The sequence below is a fragment of the Canis lupus genome, chromosome 31, assembly GCF_011100685.1.
Source record: "Canis lupus familiaris isolate Mischka breed German Shepherd chromosome 31, alternate assembly UU_Cfam_GSD_1.0, whole genome shotgun sequence".
NCBI classification, from domain to species: Eukaryota; Metazoa; Chordata; class Mammalia; order Carnivora; family Canidae; genus Canis; species Canis lupus.
Window position 1 is genome coordinate 36,076,961 of NC_049252.1, and position 13,073 is coordinate 36,090,033.

The following is a 13,073-nucleotide window of genomic DNA, read 5'->3' on the forward strand; positions in this document are numbered from 1 at the left end:
GTCAAGTTCGAGGCCCCCCGAATCCCCTGGCACCAGCCTCCGTTAAAGCATCCCAAGAATCGTGATGCACTAACAGTATCTAAAACCAGGCACCGTTCAGCAGGGCTGGCGTCACGCTTCCCTCCTGTTATCATTTCAAAACCAGCCCCTTTTCTTCGCCACTTGAGGCAGGAATGGACAAAGCGCCCCCATCCCCAGGACCTCCTCTTGGTCCTCCGTGGAAAATCTCTGGGCATTACCAGGGCCAAGCTGGGGTTCAATGTGTCCAATACCCTTTTTCTCAATAGAACTTACATTAACTCCATTTTTTTTCTCATTTAGGGCATCCGGACAGGGGGAAATACCAGAAATAGCATCAGACCATTTCTAAAAAGCCAGGGGCTCTCCTCACAGTTCAATCAGAAATTCCAAAGACAGGTCGTGGGGGAGGGACACCAAGGCTTCTCTTTCTGGAGGCATTAACTGGGGAAAAGAGGAAGGAACGGGACGAAATGGTTTTGGTCTTTTAAAAATCAACAAAAAAAATATTTTATTTATTTATTCATGAGAGACTCAGAGAGAAAGAGGCAGAGACACAGGCAGAGGGAGAAGCAGGCTCCCTGCGGGGAGCCCGATGCGGGACTCGATCCCAAGACCCCGGGATCATGCCCTGGGGCATGATCAGACGCTCAACCGCTGAGCCAACCAGGTGACCGGGTAGTGGGATCTCTTGATGGCAGGGGAGCAGTCACTGCAGGAGGAGAGGAAGGACGGGGTGTGGTGAAAGGGGGCCAGGACCCAGGAGCCAGCTTTGGGAAAGGCAGCAGAGAAAATGGGTGCTTTAATCATGTGTTAGCTGGTGCCTCTGGGCTAGGCCTTCCCATGGCGCACGGGCCGGAGTCAGCTCCCAGGGAGCCTCCGAGGGTTCCCACACTGCTATTTTTAAAACTGACAAGAAACGGGCTTGTCAGATTGTCAGCTCTGTAGCTGCAAACCCGGGGTTTGCTCGGGCTCGTCCGGGCTAGCCGGGGCCGATGGCGCATTAGCTGCCGGGGCCGGCACCCGGGCCGGGCGCTCTGTTATTCAGGGCTTCCTCTTAGCCCAAGGGAGGGGTGCGGGCTGAAAAATGGGGCCTTTGGGGTCACTTGTGCTCGTCTAAATAGTAACCTGTCCATCCCTGGATTCCACCCGAGCCCTCGTGACCCCCTAATCAGGGTGAGCCAGGGAGACCACCCACCTCCCCAAAGCCACCAGACATGCCCATAAGGAGTGGGAAACACAGATCAATAGGGTATCACTTGTGAAATCCCTGAAGATCCCCTTGGAAGCTCCTCTGAAAGGTGCTTCTCTGCCCCCGGGGACCCTCGAGGGTTGTCTGGGGCCCCTGACCTCCCCTGCACAGAAGTCCATGCCCACAGGCCTGAGGCAGCCTGCTGCTCCGAGGGGTGTGGGGCGGGTGCTGGGGTAGCCCCAGCAGCGGTGAGGGCTGCACCCAGAACCCCATGAAAATCCTATTCCCCACTTCAAGGGACATCTTACAAATAGCGGGGTGGGGATGGGAGGCAGTTCATCAAAAGAGCAGAGGCCGACCTGCCAAAATTTGGCAGGACACGTCATACAGCCACCATTTCGAGGCCTAGACGCAACTCTGCAGGCCTGAGCACACCCGGCTCCTGCAGCACCACTGCGGGAGGGGATGCAAAATCCTGCCCAGAACCTGGAGCTGAGGCGGGGAGCCGGCTGCACCAAGAGCAGGCCTTAGCCATCTCGGTCGGAGGAATCAGCCACTGCTGCAAATACAGAAGAACTCCAGCCTGCCCTACCGGGCCGGCAGAGTGCAAGAGGTGAATCTCTTCCTGTTGGGCGATGCTGACCTCGGCCTGGCCGCCCAGGACATGCCACCACCTGCCCGCTTCGGGCCGGGCAGGAAAGGCTTCCAGTTAAAAGACAAAACACTTTTCACCCAGGCTCTGCAATATCCTCAGTGATCCGCCTCAAGTGGAGAAACCCTACCTCCAGCTGGGCCACCCAGGGAACGAGGGCCTGGTGGATGGAAATCACAGATTCTGCGGATGCAGGCTGATGAGTCAGCCCGGGGACGGGCTTGTGTACTTTTTGTTTGCTCTCCCGACACAAGAAGCTGGTGTGAAAAGCACTGCTGATGAATAAAGCTCGCTTTCATGAGAAGATCCCCTGTCAGTCACATGTCCCCAAGAGCACAAAAGGCCTCTAGGGCGAGGGTCTTGCCTTTCAGGCTCTAACCCTGGGCTGCTATTCAAAGTGGTTTGGATTTTATCAAAATAACCACAGCGCCCCTCCCGGCCTGAGAAGTTCCCAGGGTCCCCAGCAAAGAAGGGAGGAGGGCCTTGCACACCACCTCACCTTTGTTGGTGCTATTTTTCCGGCACTTGTCACCACTCTACGGAGGTTTCCCAGGAACGCTGGGTTTAAGGCTTAGAGCAAGGAGCCCCCACGGGCTGCACTGTCTAAGCTCCTAGGCCCGGACACAAACACAGCGCAGCGAGCACCCAGGGCCCACTTGCTACTGTAGGGTGCTGCAGAAAGCACTGCAATCCTTCTACCTTAGTCCTGGGGACCCAAACACCCCCGAGAAAAGAGAGCATTGCCGCCAACCAGCCCACCGGTTCCGAGGTCCCAACATTCAATAAGCCAAGGATTAAAAACCAGGTGTCTGAAACAGCAAAGGCTATGTAGGGTTTAAAAGGAGGCATTTGGGATCCCTGGGTGGCTCAGTGGTCTGGCGTCTGCCTTCAGCCTAGGGCGTGATCCTGGAGTCCCGGGATTGAGTCCCAGGTTGGGCTCCTTGAATGGAGCCTGCTTCTCCCTCCTCCTGTGTCTCTGCTTCTCTGTCTCTCTCTCTCTGCGTTTCTCATAAATAAATAAAATATAATAAAGTAAGGGCAGCCCCGATGGCCCAGCGGTTTGGCGCCGCCTTCGGCCCGGGATGTGATCCTGGAGACCTTGGGATCGAGTTCCATGTCGGGCTCCCTGCATGGAGCCTGCTTCTCCCTCTGCCTGTCTCTGCCTCCTGCCTCTCTCTCTTTCTGTGTCTGTCATGACTAAATAAATAAAATCTTTAAATATATATATATAATAAAGTAAAAGGAGGCGTTTGGGGTCACCTGGGTGGCTCAGTGGTTGAGTGACTACCTTCAGCTCAGGTCAGGTTGTGATGGGGGGGGGTCCTGGGATCAAGTCTCACATGCGGGGGAGGGAGCCTGCTTCTGCCTCCTGCCTCTCTCACGAATAAATAAAATCCTAAATAAATAAACAAGCTGATTTCCTTACGGCTGTGCGTTCGGGGCTGACTCTGTAAGGAAGGGCAATCTCCACACAGAACATTAACAGACACGACTTCCACCGCCCGTGTAGGAAGCGAACTTTCACCAAATGAGCATTTGAATGGGCTCCACGGGAGCTTACACGGAAACGACTAAAATGCAAACGTAAAAGGTGGAAACCACAAAAGAGCTGCTGCTCCACACCTGCTTCTCCCACCTCCACCCCCCAAAATGATGCACAGATCTCAATGCAGCGACTGGGTTCAAGTGGTGGTGGAGGGGGGCGGGGAGGGCTTCCCGTGCTCTCCAATCGCGATTAATTAGAGCACCCCTGTTCTGGGGCAGCCGTTCTGCTGTGGCTTTGGGACCGGGGCGCGGGGGCGCAGGGGGTCACAGTGCAGGCCCCTCCCCGGAGGCTCCGGCGCTGGGGGCCCGCGACCCCCGGGCCCAGCCCGAGCCCCGCGGCGCCGGGGAAGCCCGGCCAAGCCAAGCCAGGGCTTCCGACCGAAATAATTACCGTCTTACACCAATTTGTGCTCCGGCGTAAATTACTAAGTGAGTCGAACGGAGCCTAACTCGCTCACAAAGCCCGGATCCCCACACGGCAATTTTTCTAAGCCGAGCGCAGACCGCAGCCCAGGGAGCAGCCCCCGGGGCGCCCCGCAAGGCTGCCCCCCGACGCGACCCCTCGGGGGAGTGTGCCCGGGGGCCCCGGAGGTGGCCCGGCCTCCGCGGACCCCGCCGGGGGCGCCCCGCTCGCCCTCCGCGCGCACCTGCGGCGACCCAGGTGGCGAGGGGACCCCCCTCCGCTGCACCCCCCGCGGGACCCGCCCGCCCCAGCGCCCCCGCCCGGGCGGCTGACCTGTCGTCGACGTGCAGGCTGGGCGAGCACTTGATGGCGAGCCACGTCTTCCAGTGCACATGGCGCACCTTGTACACCTGCCCGAAGCCGCCCGAGCCCACCTTCTCCCAGCCCGCGAACTCGCCCGCCTCGAAGGTGCGCAGCAGCCCCAGGGCCCACGGGCGCCCGCTCTCGCCCTCCATCGCGCGCGTCTCGCAGCCGCCCCGCGCCGCCGCGGCCGCCCAGGTGCCCAGGTGTGCGCCCCGCCCGCTGACGTCACTTCCGCCGCCCGCCGGCCCCGCCCCCCGCGCCCGACCCACCCCCACCCCCACCCCCACCCCCAACCCCCACCCGGGCCGGCCCGGGGCCCCCGCGGGAGTCCCCGGGGCGCGCGTGAGGTCCCCGCGTTCCGCGTGGGGCGCGCGCACCTGCTGGCCGGACCGGGCAGGTGCGTGGGCTCAGGTCGCAGGAGAGTCCTGCGCGGTGGTAAGAAGCGGGCGGCTCGGCGCCGGTTTCCCCGCGGCCACCACCACTGGGCACAGCTTTGCCAAAAAAGGGAAAAGGTAGCCAACCCCCCCCCCCCCCCCCCCCGGAGACTGACCTTCCCACCGGCCACGGATCCTGCTGGGAGGTCCCCGGGCTCACCTCTTCTCTCATCAGGGGGCCTTCAGCTCTGCACCTGCGGAAGCTCCCGGACCTGCCACCGCTGTCCAGATGGAGAACTGGTCCACCACCGAAGGACCCCTCCTGCACCCCTCTTTAGAGCTGAACCCCCGAGCCCTGGCCCTCACGCGTCTTTTTCCTCTTTCTAAAATTGTGTTATTTCGAAATATGTGTTTGCACACAGGAATCACACAGCGTGGGATCTTTTGCAACTGGATTTTTTTTTTTATAAGATTTTATTTATTCATGAGAGACACAGACAGAGAGAGGCAGAGACAGACAGAGGGAGAAGGCTTCCCTGCGGGGAACCTGATGCGGACTCGATCTGGGGACGCTGGGGTCACACCCTGAGCAGAAGGCAGATAGATGCACAGCCCCTGAGCCACCCAAGTGCCCCTGGAACTCGCTTTTTTTTTTTTTTTTTCCACGAAGCATAACTCCCTGGAAATTAGTTGTCTTGCTTTTTTCTACACGGAAGGTTCCACATTGGAAGTAACTTGTTTTCTTTTTTTAATCACCCCAACAGCAAATCTAAAGCACGCTTGAAAGACGGTAGGGTTCCTGCATCCTTTACCAGAGAACAGCATCTTTTGTACACGTGGAATAAATCGGAAGGAAAGATGTGTTTTTTTCCACCGTTGGGAGAAAAAAAAAAGTCCCCAGCCCTGAATGAGCTGATATCTGAGTCAGAGGTCAAGCAGTGTGACTGCAAACTTCCAGCCTAAAAACCACTGTACATTCAGTCCTGCAGGAGTGTAGAGTGAGGGGAGATTTGTTCTGGGCCCAATGAGGTGAAGAATGGAGGTGGGACCGGGGAGGGGGTCAAGGAGGGGGTACTCTAATGCACTATTTTTGTGTTACCCAAAGAAGGAGAACCTAGGTGGCATGTGGAAGCCTCAAACTTATTTCTATGGGTTTTACCTTCCACGGGGCATATGCTTGTCTTATTTTACAGCCAGTAATGGAACTCTGGGGCTGCAGACTGCCCCCTCCCTGACAGGGGTGCTCTTCGGAGAGTGCTGACCCCTCCAGCACACCCCCACACCCTCCCACCCACCGTGGGCCTCTTAGGAAGGAAGCCGAGGCCCACTCCTCCTTCTCCCCATAATCTTAAACTCAGGATTGATCTCCTGGAGGAGACTGGAGCAGCCAGTGGTTATGGATTGTAGCAAATGTAACTAAACATTTACACTCACATCTTAAAAATAATTGGGATTTTAAAAAGACACCAAGATCACGTGAAAGTAAACATAGTGGTTGTTTTGGTGGAGAAAAACAATGAATCGACAGCTAGAAAATGAGTCACTTGGCGACACTGTTTCCGGAACTCAGCTAGAGGCACCTTTCTCCAGACTTCCTGTGCTCTAGAATCTTCCTGCAAGAGGTTCAGCAGCATAAGTGACTAACCGCCCACACCGTTCTAGTAATAAAATACAGCAATTTCATTTATTTAATCATCTGGTGCTTCACTTAACAAATATTTATGGAGTGGCTGCTGCAGGCCCCGCGCTGGGTCCCTGGGCCGACAACCAGAGCCCGCAGCAGCCTGGGTAGACGGTCCCCAGCAGCAAGCCGACAGGTACAAAGATCAAGGCGAGTTGGGTGGACCCGGCTGGCTCCTCCTTGGACTTGGCTGCGTTCCTCACGCAGGCCACTCACCCCAGTAGGAAGTTCAGTATTTTAATCTGTAAAAGGAAAATAAAGTAGCTTGCAGGATTGTGAACAGAGCCCAGGCTCTAGAGCCTACGGGATTATAGGGGAGTGTTGTTTATGGTAATGGTCGCTGGTCACAGGCTGGCATTTCTAAGTATATTTCAATAATTTAATGATTACAGTTTCAATAATTTAATGATTATTTTACCATTGTGTATCTTATAATGTGAGGAGACGAGCCTTGGTGGCTGCTCCGTGCCCATTGAAGAAAACCCCAAAGATAGTTGAGAAGTACAAGATATCTTACCATTTTTGACAGAAAAACAAACAAACAAACTTGCTTTATACTGAGGTATGGTGACACTCAAGTGCTTAAAGAGAATAAATATTTAGTTTTATTTTGTTGTGCAGATATTTAACACAAATACATGGCAAGTACAAGTGACAGGTAAAAAGATCTAAAATGAACACGGCAAATCAGTTAGTTGAGGTGCTCTAAAGTCACTGAAAGGACACAATATAAAGATCGTCATTTTTGAGTGTTCTATCACTTAGAAGCTTTAAAAAAAATCAATACTAACATATCATTTTAGGTATGAGATTAAGCATAAACACATTGGAATTTAAAGCTTTTAACTTAGCTTTAAAATACAGTAAGTCAAAAAATAAAAAATAAAAAAATGAAATACAGTAAGTCATCAGAATATTATTAAATAAGGCAAAGTGTATATTAAGGTGAATTTTCCATCTTAATGAGCGGTAGCAATTTTCATCAAAAGAGAAAGCTTGTCCATAATTCTGTAAGCACACCTATTCTCTGAAATGATTGAATCCACTACGCGGTCAATGAAAACCTTTCATCAAGGCATATAATATATTTGCCTCGCTTCTAATATATTTTAGGGAAAAATAGAAATGGACTGACAAATATGTGAGTGCAAGCCTTGCAGCCCAGACTTGGAAGTGGCCGTGGGGAGGGTTAGTGGCCAAGGCTGCGCACAGCCCGGGTGGCCCCCGCGCCCCCAAGAACTCAGCGCAGAAGTGGGACCCCCCCCCCCCGGGGCTCCAGGGCAGGGGAGGGGAGAGGGGAGCCCCCGGGGAAGTGACAGCCGACCTGTCCCGGAGCTCGGGGGGCCGAGGCGGGCAGGGCCCTGGGCGGGAAGGGCGAGCCCCGGGACTCTGCGGCCCTTCCCCGACCGAGTGGCAAGGCTGCGGCGTCCTACCTCGGGGGCCTTGCAGCGCGAGGGGCGCCCCCCCAGCCCCGTCCAGGGCCCCGGGGTGCCCGGCGGCCGGAGGTCCCCTTCTCCCCCTCGGGGGGAACCCGCCGACCCCGCCGCCCCGCAGCAGGCAGGTGCCCCTGCCTCCGGTGGCCGCGGGGGCCGGGGAGGGGGGGCGCGCAGGGCGTGGGCCGGGTGCTGGCTCCCCTCTCCCTCCCCTGCCCCCGCCCCCGCCCCTTCCCGGCTCCCGGGACGCTCCCCCGGGTCCCGCCCTCTGCTCGCCTCTCCCCTCCCCTGCCCCCGCCCCTCCCCCTCTCCCCGGGAGGCTCCCCCAGGTCCCGCCCCTCCCCCTCCCCCGTCCCTCCCCCACTCCCGGGAGGCTCCCCCAGGTCCCGCCCCTCCCCATGCTCGCCTCTCCCCTCCTCCGCCCCTCCCCCAATCCCCGGGAGGCTCCCCCCAGGTCCCGCCCCCACCATGCTCACCTCTCCCCAACCCCGCCCCCGCCCCGCCCCTCGCCCACTCCCCAGGAGGCTCCCCCAGGTCCCACCCCTCCCGCTGCTCGCCTCTCCCCTCCCCCTCACCCCTCCCCCACTCCCGGGAGGCTCCCCCAGGTCCCGCCCCTCCCCATGCTCGCCTCTCCCCTCCCCTGCCCCCGCCCGCGCCCCGCCCCCTCTCCCCCCCGCCCCTCTCCATCTCCCGGGGGGCTCCCCTGGGTCCCACCCCTCCCGCTGCTCGCCTCTCCCCGCCCCCCTCCCCGCCCCTCCCCCCCTCCCCGGGAGGCTCCCCCAGGTCCCGCCCCCACCATGCTCGCCTCGCCCCGCCCCTCGCCCACTCCTCGGGAGGCTGCCCCTGGCCCCGCCCCCGCCCGTCCCCTCCCCCGCCCCTCTCCATCTCCCCGGGAGGCTCCCCCCAGGTGCCTCCTGCTCGCCTCTCCCCTCCCCGCCCCTCCCCCGCTCCCCTCCCCCCAGGCTCCCCCAGGTCCCGGCAGGCTCCGCCCCAGGAAGGTGGCCCCGCTCGCCTCCTGCTGCGACTTGCTCGGCTGTTCCTGAGAATTCCCTGCAGGATCTGGATGTTACTTGCTCAAGAGCAGGACTCGGTCCCCGCCGCCTTCCGTGTTCCTAGCCTGTGAGGGCCCCGGAGCCAGATCGCGCGCCCCCGCCCCCCGCGCCCCCATGGCCACGGCCGCCCCAGGAGGGGAGAGGGCCCGGCTTCCAGCTCCCAGCTCTCACCAAGTGTTGTCCTTGCCTCAGTGGAAGCGTGGTGACACACGACGTTGCGTTCAAGGGTAGGACGCGGTGATTCACCATCTCTGCGGGTCCTGCTGCGCTCAGCACAAGTGCAGCCACCACCTGTCACCAGGCCACGCGGTGACAGTACCATTAGCTATAGTCCTGTGCTGTGCGCTCAGCCCCTGACTCACCCGCCCCGGCTGGGCGCCTGGACCTCCTGCCCCCCTTCACCCATGTGTCCACCCCCTCCCCGGGCACCCCGAGCCCTGGCTGGCAACCACCAGTTTGTTCTCTATTTCAGCGTCTTTTTCTGCTTTTTGTTCCCCTGCTCATTTATGTTTTATTTTTTAGATCATATAAGTGAAATCACATGGTCTCCGTCTTTCTCTGTTGACCTCATACCCTCTAAGTCTATCCACGGTGTCACAGGTGGCAAGAGCTCATTCTTTGTCAGGGCTGAGAAATATTTCCTCGTGTGTCCACCCCACTTCTGTATCCAATCAGGGCACTGGGCACGGGGCCTGCGTCCATACCCTCCTGTTGTAAATACTGCTGCAGTAAACACACGGGGGCGTGGATCCCTTCAGAGTAGTGTTTTGGGGTAAATACCCAGGAGTGGACTTACTGGATCACAGGGTAATGCTCTTTTTAACTTCTTGAGGAACCTCCGTACTATTTCCCACGGTGGCTACACCAGCTTGCAGTGCACGAGGGTTCCTTTTTCCCAACATCTTTGCCAACAGTTGTCGTTGCTTGTGCTGTTGATTTTGGTCATTGTGACAGGTGGGAGGGAGCTTCGCAGTGTAGTTTGGATTTGCATTTCCCTGATGCCACGAGATGTTGAGCATCTTTTCATGTGTCTGTTGGCCATCTGGATGTCTTCTTCAGAGAAATGTCTGTTCGTGTCTTCTGCCCATTTTTAGTTGGATTATTTGGGCTTTTGGTGTTGAGTTATATTAGTTCTGTATATGTTTTGGATGTTCTTTTCAAGTTTTTTTAGATTTTGTTTATTTATGCATGAAAGACAGAGAGAGAGAGGCAGAGACACAGGCAGAGGGAGAAGCAGGCTCCCTGCAGGGAGCCCGATGCCGGACTCGATCCCACGAACCCCAGGATCACGCTCTGAGCTGAAGGCAGACGCTCAACCACTGAGCCACCCAGGCGTCCCATCGTCTTAGGGTGGAAATGGCCTGCCTCTCTAGGTTCATCCTCTGGTGTCTGCTGCTCTCAGCTCTCTGGCTGTTGCCCCCACCCCAAGTCGTCTGACTCAAGCTCCACAGGGCCTTTGCACCAGCTGTCCTGCCAGTCGGGAAAGTTCAGCTGATGCCTGGTTTACTCCCACTCAGCCCACCTCAGTCAGATTCCTCCGTAACGAGCTCATGGGGCACGTAGCTGGGCGTATCAGCGTGTTTACTGGGTCTGCTGATGAATACTTGGCTCCTCCACTCTGGGCCGCTCCTCGGGCAGAAGCTCTTGTATGACACCCGTCCCCTGTCCCTCCATTGCCCGCTGTCCGGGTTCGACACTGACCATCACACTTCCCAGTCCTGGCCACACCAGCCTTTTCGTTCGTCCACAACTTGAGCACACTCCTGCAGCTCCTCTCCAGGGATATGCAGGCACTCACCCCCAGGGGGCCTCACCTGCCTTCCCCTCTTTTGTGCAATGTCACCACCTCCCCCAGGCCTTCCCAGGTGACCCATCTAAAAAGCACCCATCCAGCCCAACTCGATGCCACCCCTTGGAGCCTCTCAGAGGTTGGGAGGTTATTCTCTTTCTGTTCACAGCATCCTGAAATGCATGGCCGCTTTGTTACTCTGGGCTGGGTGCTGGGTGGTCACTGAGAGAGCGCCCCCAGGGCCTGGGCCAGCAGGATCAAGCTTTGTACCTCTAGGATCTTTCTACAGAGGCCCCGGGGACAAAGAAATGCCCAGCACTTCCGTTTATTAGGTAGTTAGGATCGAACAACTTTAGGGGCGCCTGGGTGGCTCAGCAGTTGAGCATCTATCTGCCTGCGGCTCAGGGAGTGATCCCAGGGTCCTGGGATCGAGTCCCGGCTGCTTCTCCCTCTGCCTGTGTCTCTGCCTCTCATGAATAAATAAATAAAATCTTTAAAAAAAAAAAGAAAAAAGAAAAGAAAAGCATTCATGGGAAAACAGCGTGGCGGTTCCTTAACAAGTGAAGCGGAGAAGGCCCACCTGAGCAGCCACCTCCCCTAGGTGCATACCCAGAAGACAGGAATTCAAACAAAACTTTGCACACAAGCATCCCTAGCAGCATTATTCACGGGAGTTGAGACAACCCAAGTGTCGCCCGGGGGCCGGATGGGTGAGAGGAGGTAGGGAAGGCACCCTGCGGGAGGAAGCGGCCTGCATCCGCGTGGTCACAGGTGTGTCCCGCAGAGCGTTTCACTTCCCAGGTTATCATCGGCCTGGAGCTGAGAGCGGGAGATGAAGCTGTCCGCTCTGGGCTGTAAAGATCGGAACCAGATCTCGTGTCAGAAATGGTGATGATCTCTCAGCGGCGAAGCAGCGACTGGACCCGTCTTATCTACGGCTGGCGAGAGGCCCTGGGTCGGGGTGGGGGGTCCAGAATCGCAGCCAAACGGTCCTTTCCAGCAGCTGGATGCCTATCTCGAGCAGTTTCGCAAAGGCCCGTCTGATTTCAAAAAGCAGGTCGGCAGAGCCCAGCAGCGGACTGGGACCGGAAAGTGACCCTGGTTTATTTTTACTGGACACGCGGGGGACGTCTGCAGTTACACCACCCACTGGGGAGAGCTGGTGGGCCTCCTGCTGAGCTCACAGCCTCGGGGGCCAGGTGGTCACGGATGATGAACCGGCCTGAGCCATGGGGAAGGGCCTACCTGCGGGGGCCAGGCCTTCAGGAGGGGGGCCCTGTGGGGAATAGGTTCAAGGCCAGCGAACACAGCCCAGACACTGAGCAGAGCTTGGCGAGCAGGGTCCCCCGACTGATTCCCGGACCCGGGGACACAGAGCTGAAAGGAACGGGGCAGCCCCCCATGTTTCATCGGCATCGTCTTAAAGCTGCGAGCTGCCTGTGGGGTCCTCAGAGCTGTTTCCAGGACGTTGGTGGCCGAACCAGCACACAGGTCTGCAGGGACCCGACGATGGAGGCAGGGGGCATGGCCCAGACCCCAAGACTCTCCCACAAAGACCCGATGTGCTCCTAAATGCGGAGGTGACATTATTTCTAAATAGGGTCTTTGCAGATGGTCAAGTGATGATGAGGTCATGGGGGTCGGGGGGAGGCTACTGCAGCGTGTCCCCTACAACAAGGGGACATTTCGACCCATATGCACGAAGGACAGGTGACGGGAAGATGCACAAGGAGAAGGCGGCCATGTGACTTCAGTGACGCATCTGGAAGCCAAAAGGAGCTGGCAAACGCCAGGAGCTGGAAGGTGCAGGAAGGATGTTCCCTAGAGCCTTCACAGGGAGCCTGGCCCTGCCGACGCCTGGACCTCACGCTTCTGGGAGAGAACAACATTCTGTATGGCTAAGGCCCCGGTGCCTGGCGCTTGAGTACAGCAGCCTCCGGAGGCTAACAGAGCCAGCCCCATCCACGTGTCTAAGGATCCTTTATTTTGTCCAAAAACAAGAGATTTAAATTTCTCTGTGTTCACTCTGGGCTGACCGTAGCTGGTCAATAAGTCATCTCAGGGGGTAGGGGGTTGGGGTGGGGTAGGGGGGAATGTGTGGTTAATTCTACGTGTCACCCTACTGGCCCAGGGTGGTCAGACATTCTGGGTGTGTCTGTGAAGTGTTTTCAATAAGACTAACTTTGGGATCGCTGGATCAACTAGGGCAGATTTCTGTCCCCACACCTGTGGGTGAGCTTCGTCTAATCAGGCGAAGGCCTGAATAGAAAAAGGAAGTAAGAACATTCCTCTGGCCTGACGGCCTTTGAAACATCAGCCCTCCCAGGGTCTGGAGCTCACCTCACGGCCTGCAGATCTAGGGGTTTGTGAACCTCCAAAATCATGTGAGCCGGTTCCTAATGATAAATCTCTGCATCTGTAAGACTGAACCCAGGGGTTCCGCTCCCCCGAAGAGCCCCAGTTCAGGCAGGGCCTTGCAGCTTCCCGTTTAACTTCAATCCTGTTTGCTGAAGCCAGGCCAGTCTTCTCGTCGGCCCAAATGGTAGCCTCACATTTCTGCAAGCAGTTTTG

At 57.3% G+C, this 13,073-nt stretch overlaps 1 protein-coding gene and 1 long non-coding RNA gene across 3 annotated transcripts in view; both read right to left on the minus strand.

Moving 5' to 3' along the window:
• Positions 1 to 4,910, minus strand: part of RIPK4 (receptor interacting serine/threonine kinase 4) — a 28,154-nt gene extending 23,244 nt beyond the window's left edge. The window contains exon 1 of one of the 2 annotated variants that reach the window (XM_038581544.1): positions 4,768 to 4,910. Coding sequence is in view for 1 of the 2 variants with exons in the window: in XM_038581543.1 (XP_038437471.1) it covers positions 4,144 to 4,325 (182 nt within the window). In the remaining variant the exon portion in view is untranslated. Of the gene's footprint in view, positions 1 to 4,143; positions 4,356 to 4,767 lie in introns of those variants that run through there. The other variant, XM_038581543.1, reaches the window with a different exon arrangement.
• Positions 4,911 to 5,901: 991 nt separating this feature from the next.
• LOC102154052 lies at positions 5,902 to 7,814 on the minus strand. Its single transcript, XR_005382020.1, has 2 exons — positions 7,662 to 7,814; positions 5,902 to 6,470 (listed from the first exon to the last, which is right to left on the minus strand). It is a non-coding gene; the product is annotated as an uncharacterized LOC102154052 (long non-coding RNA).
• Positions 7,815 to 13,073: the final 5,259 nt, after the last annotated feature.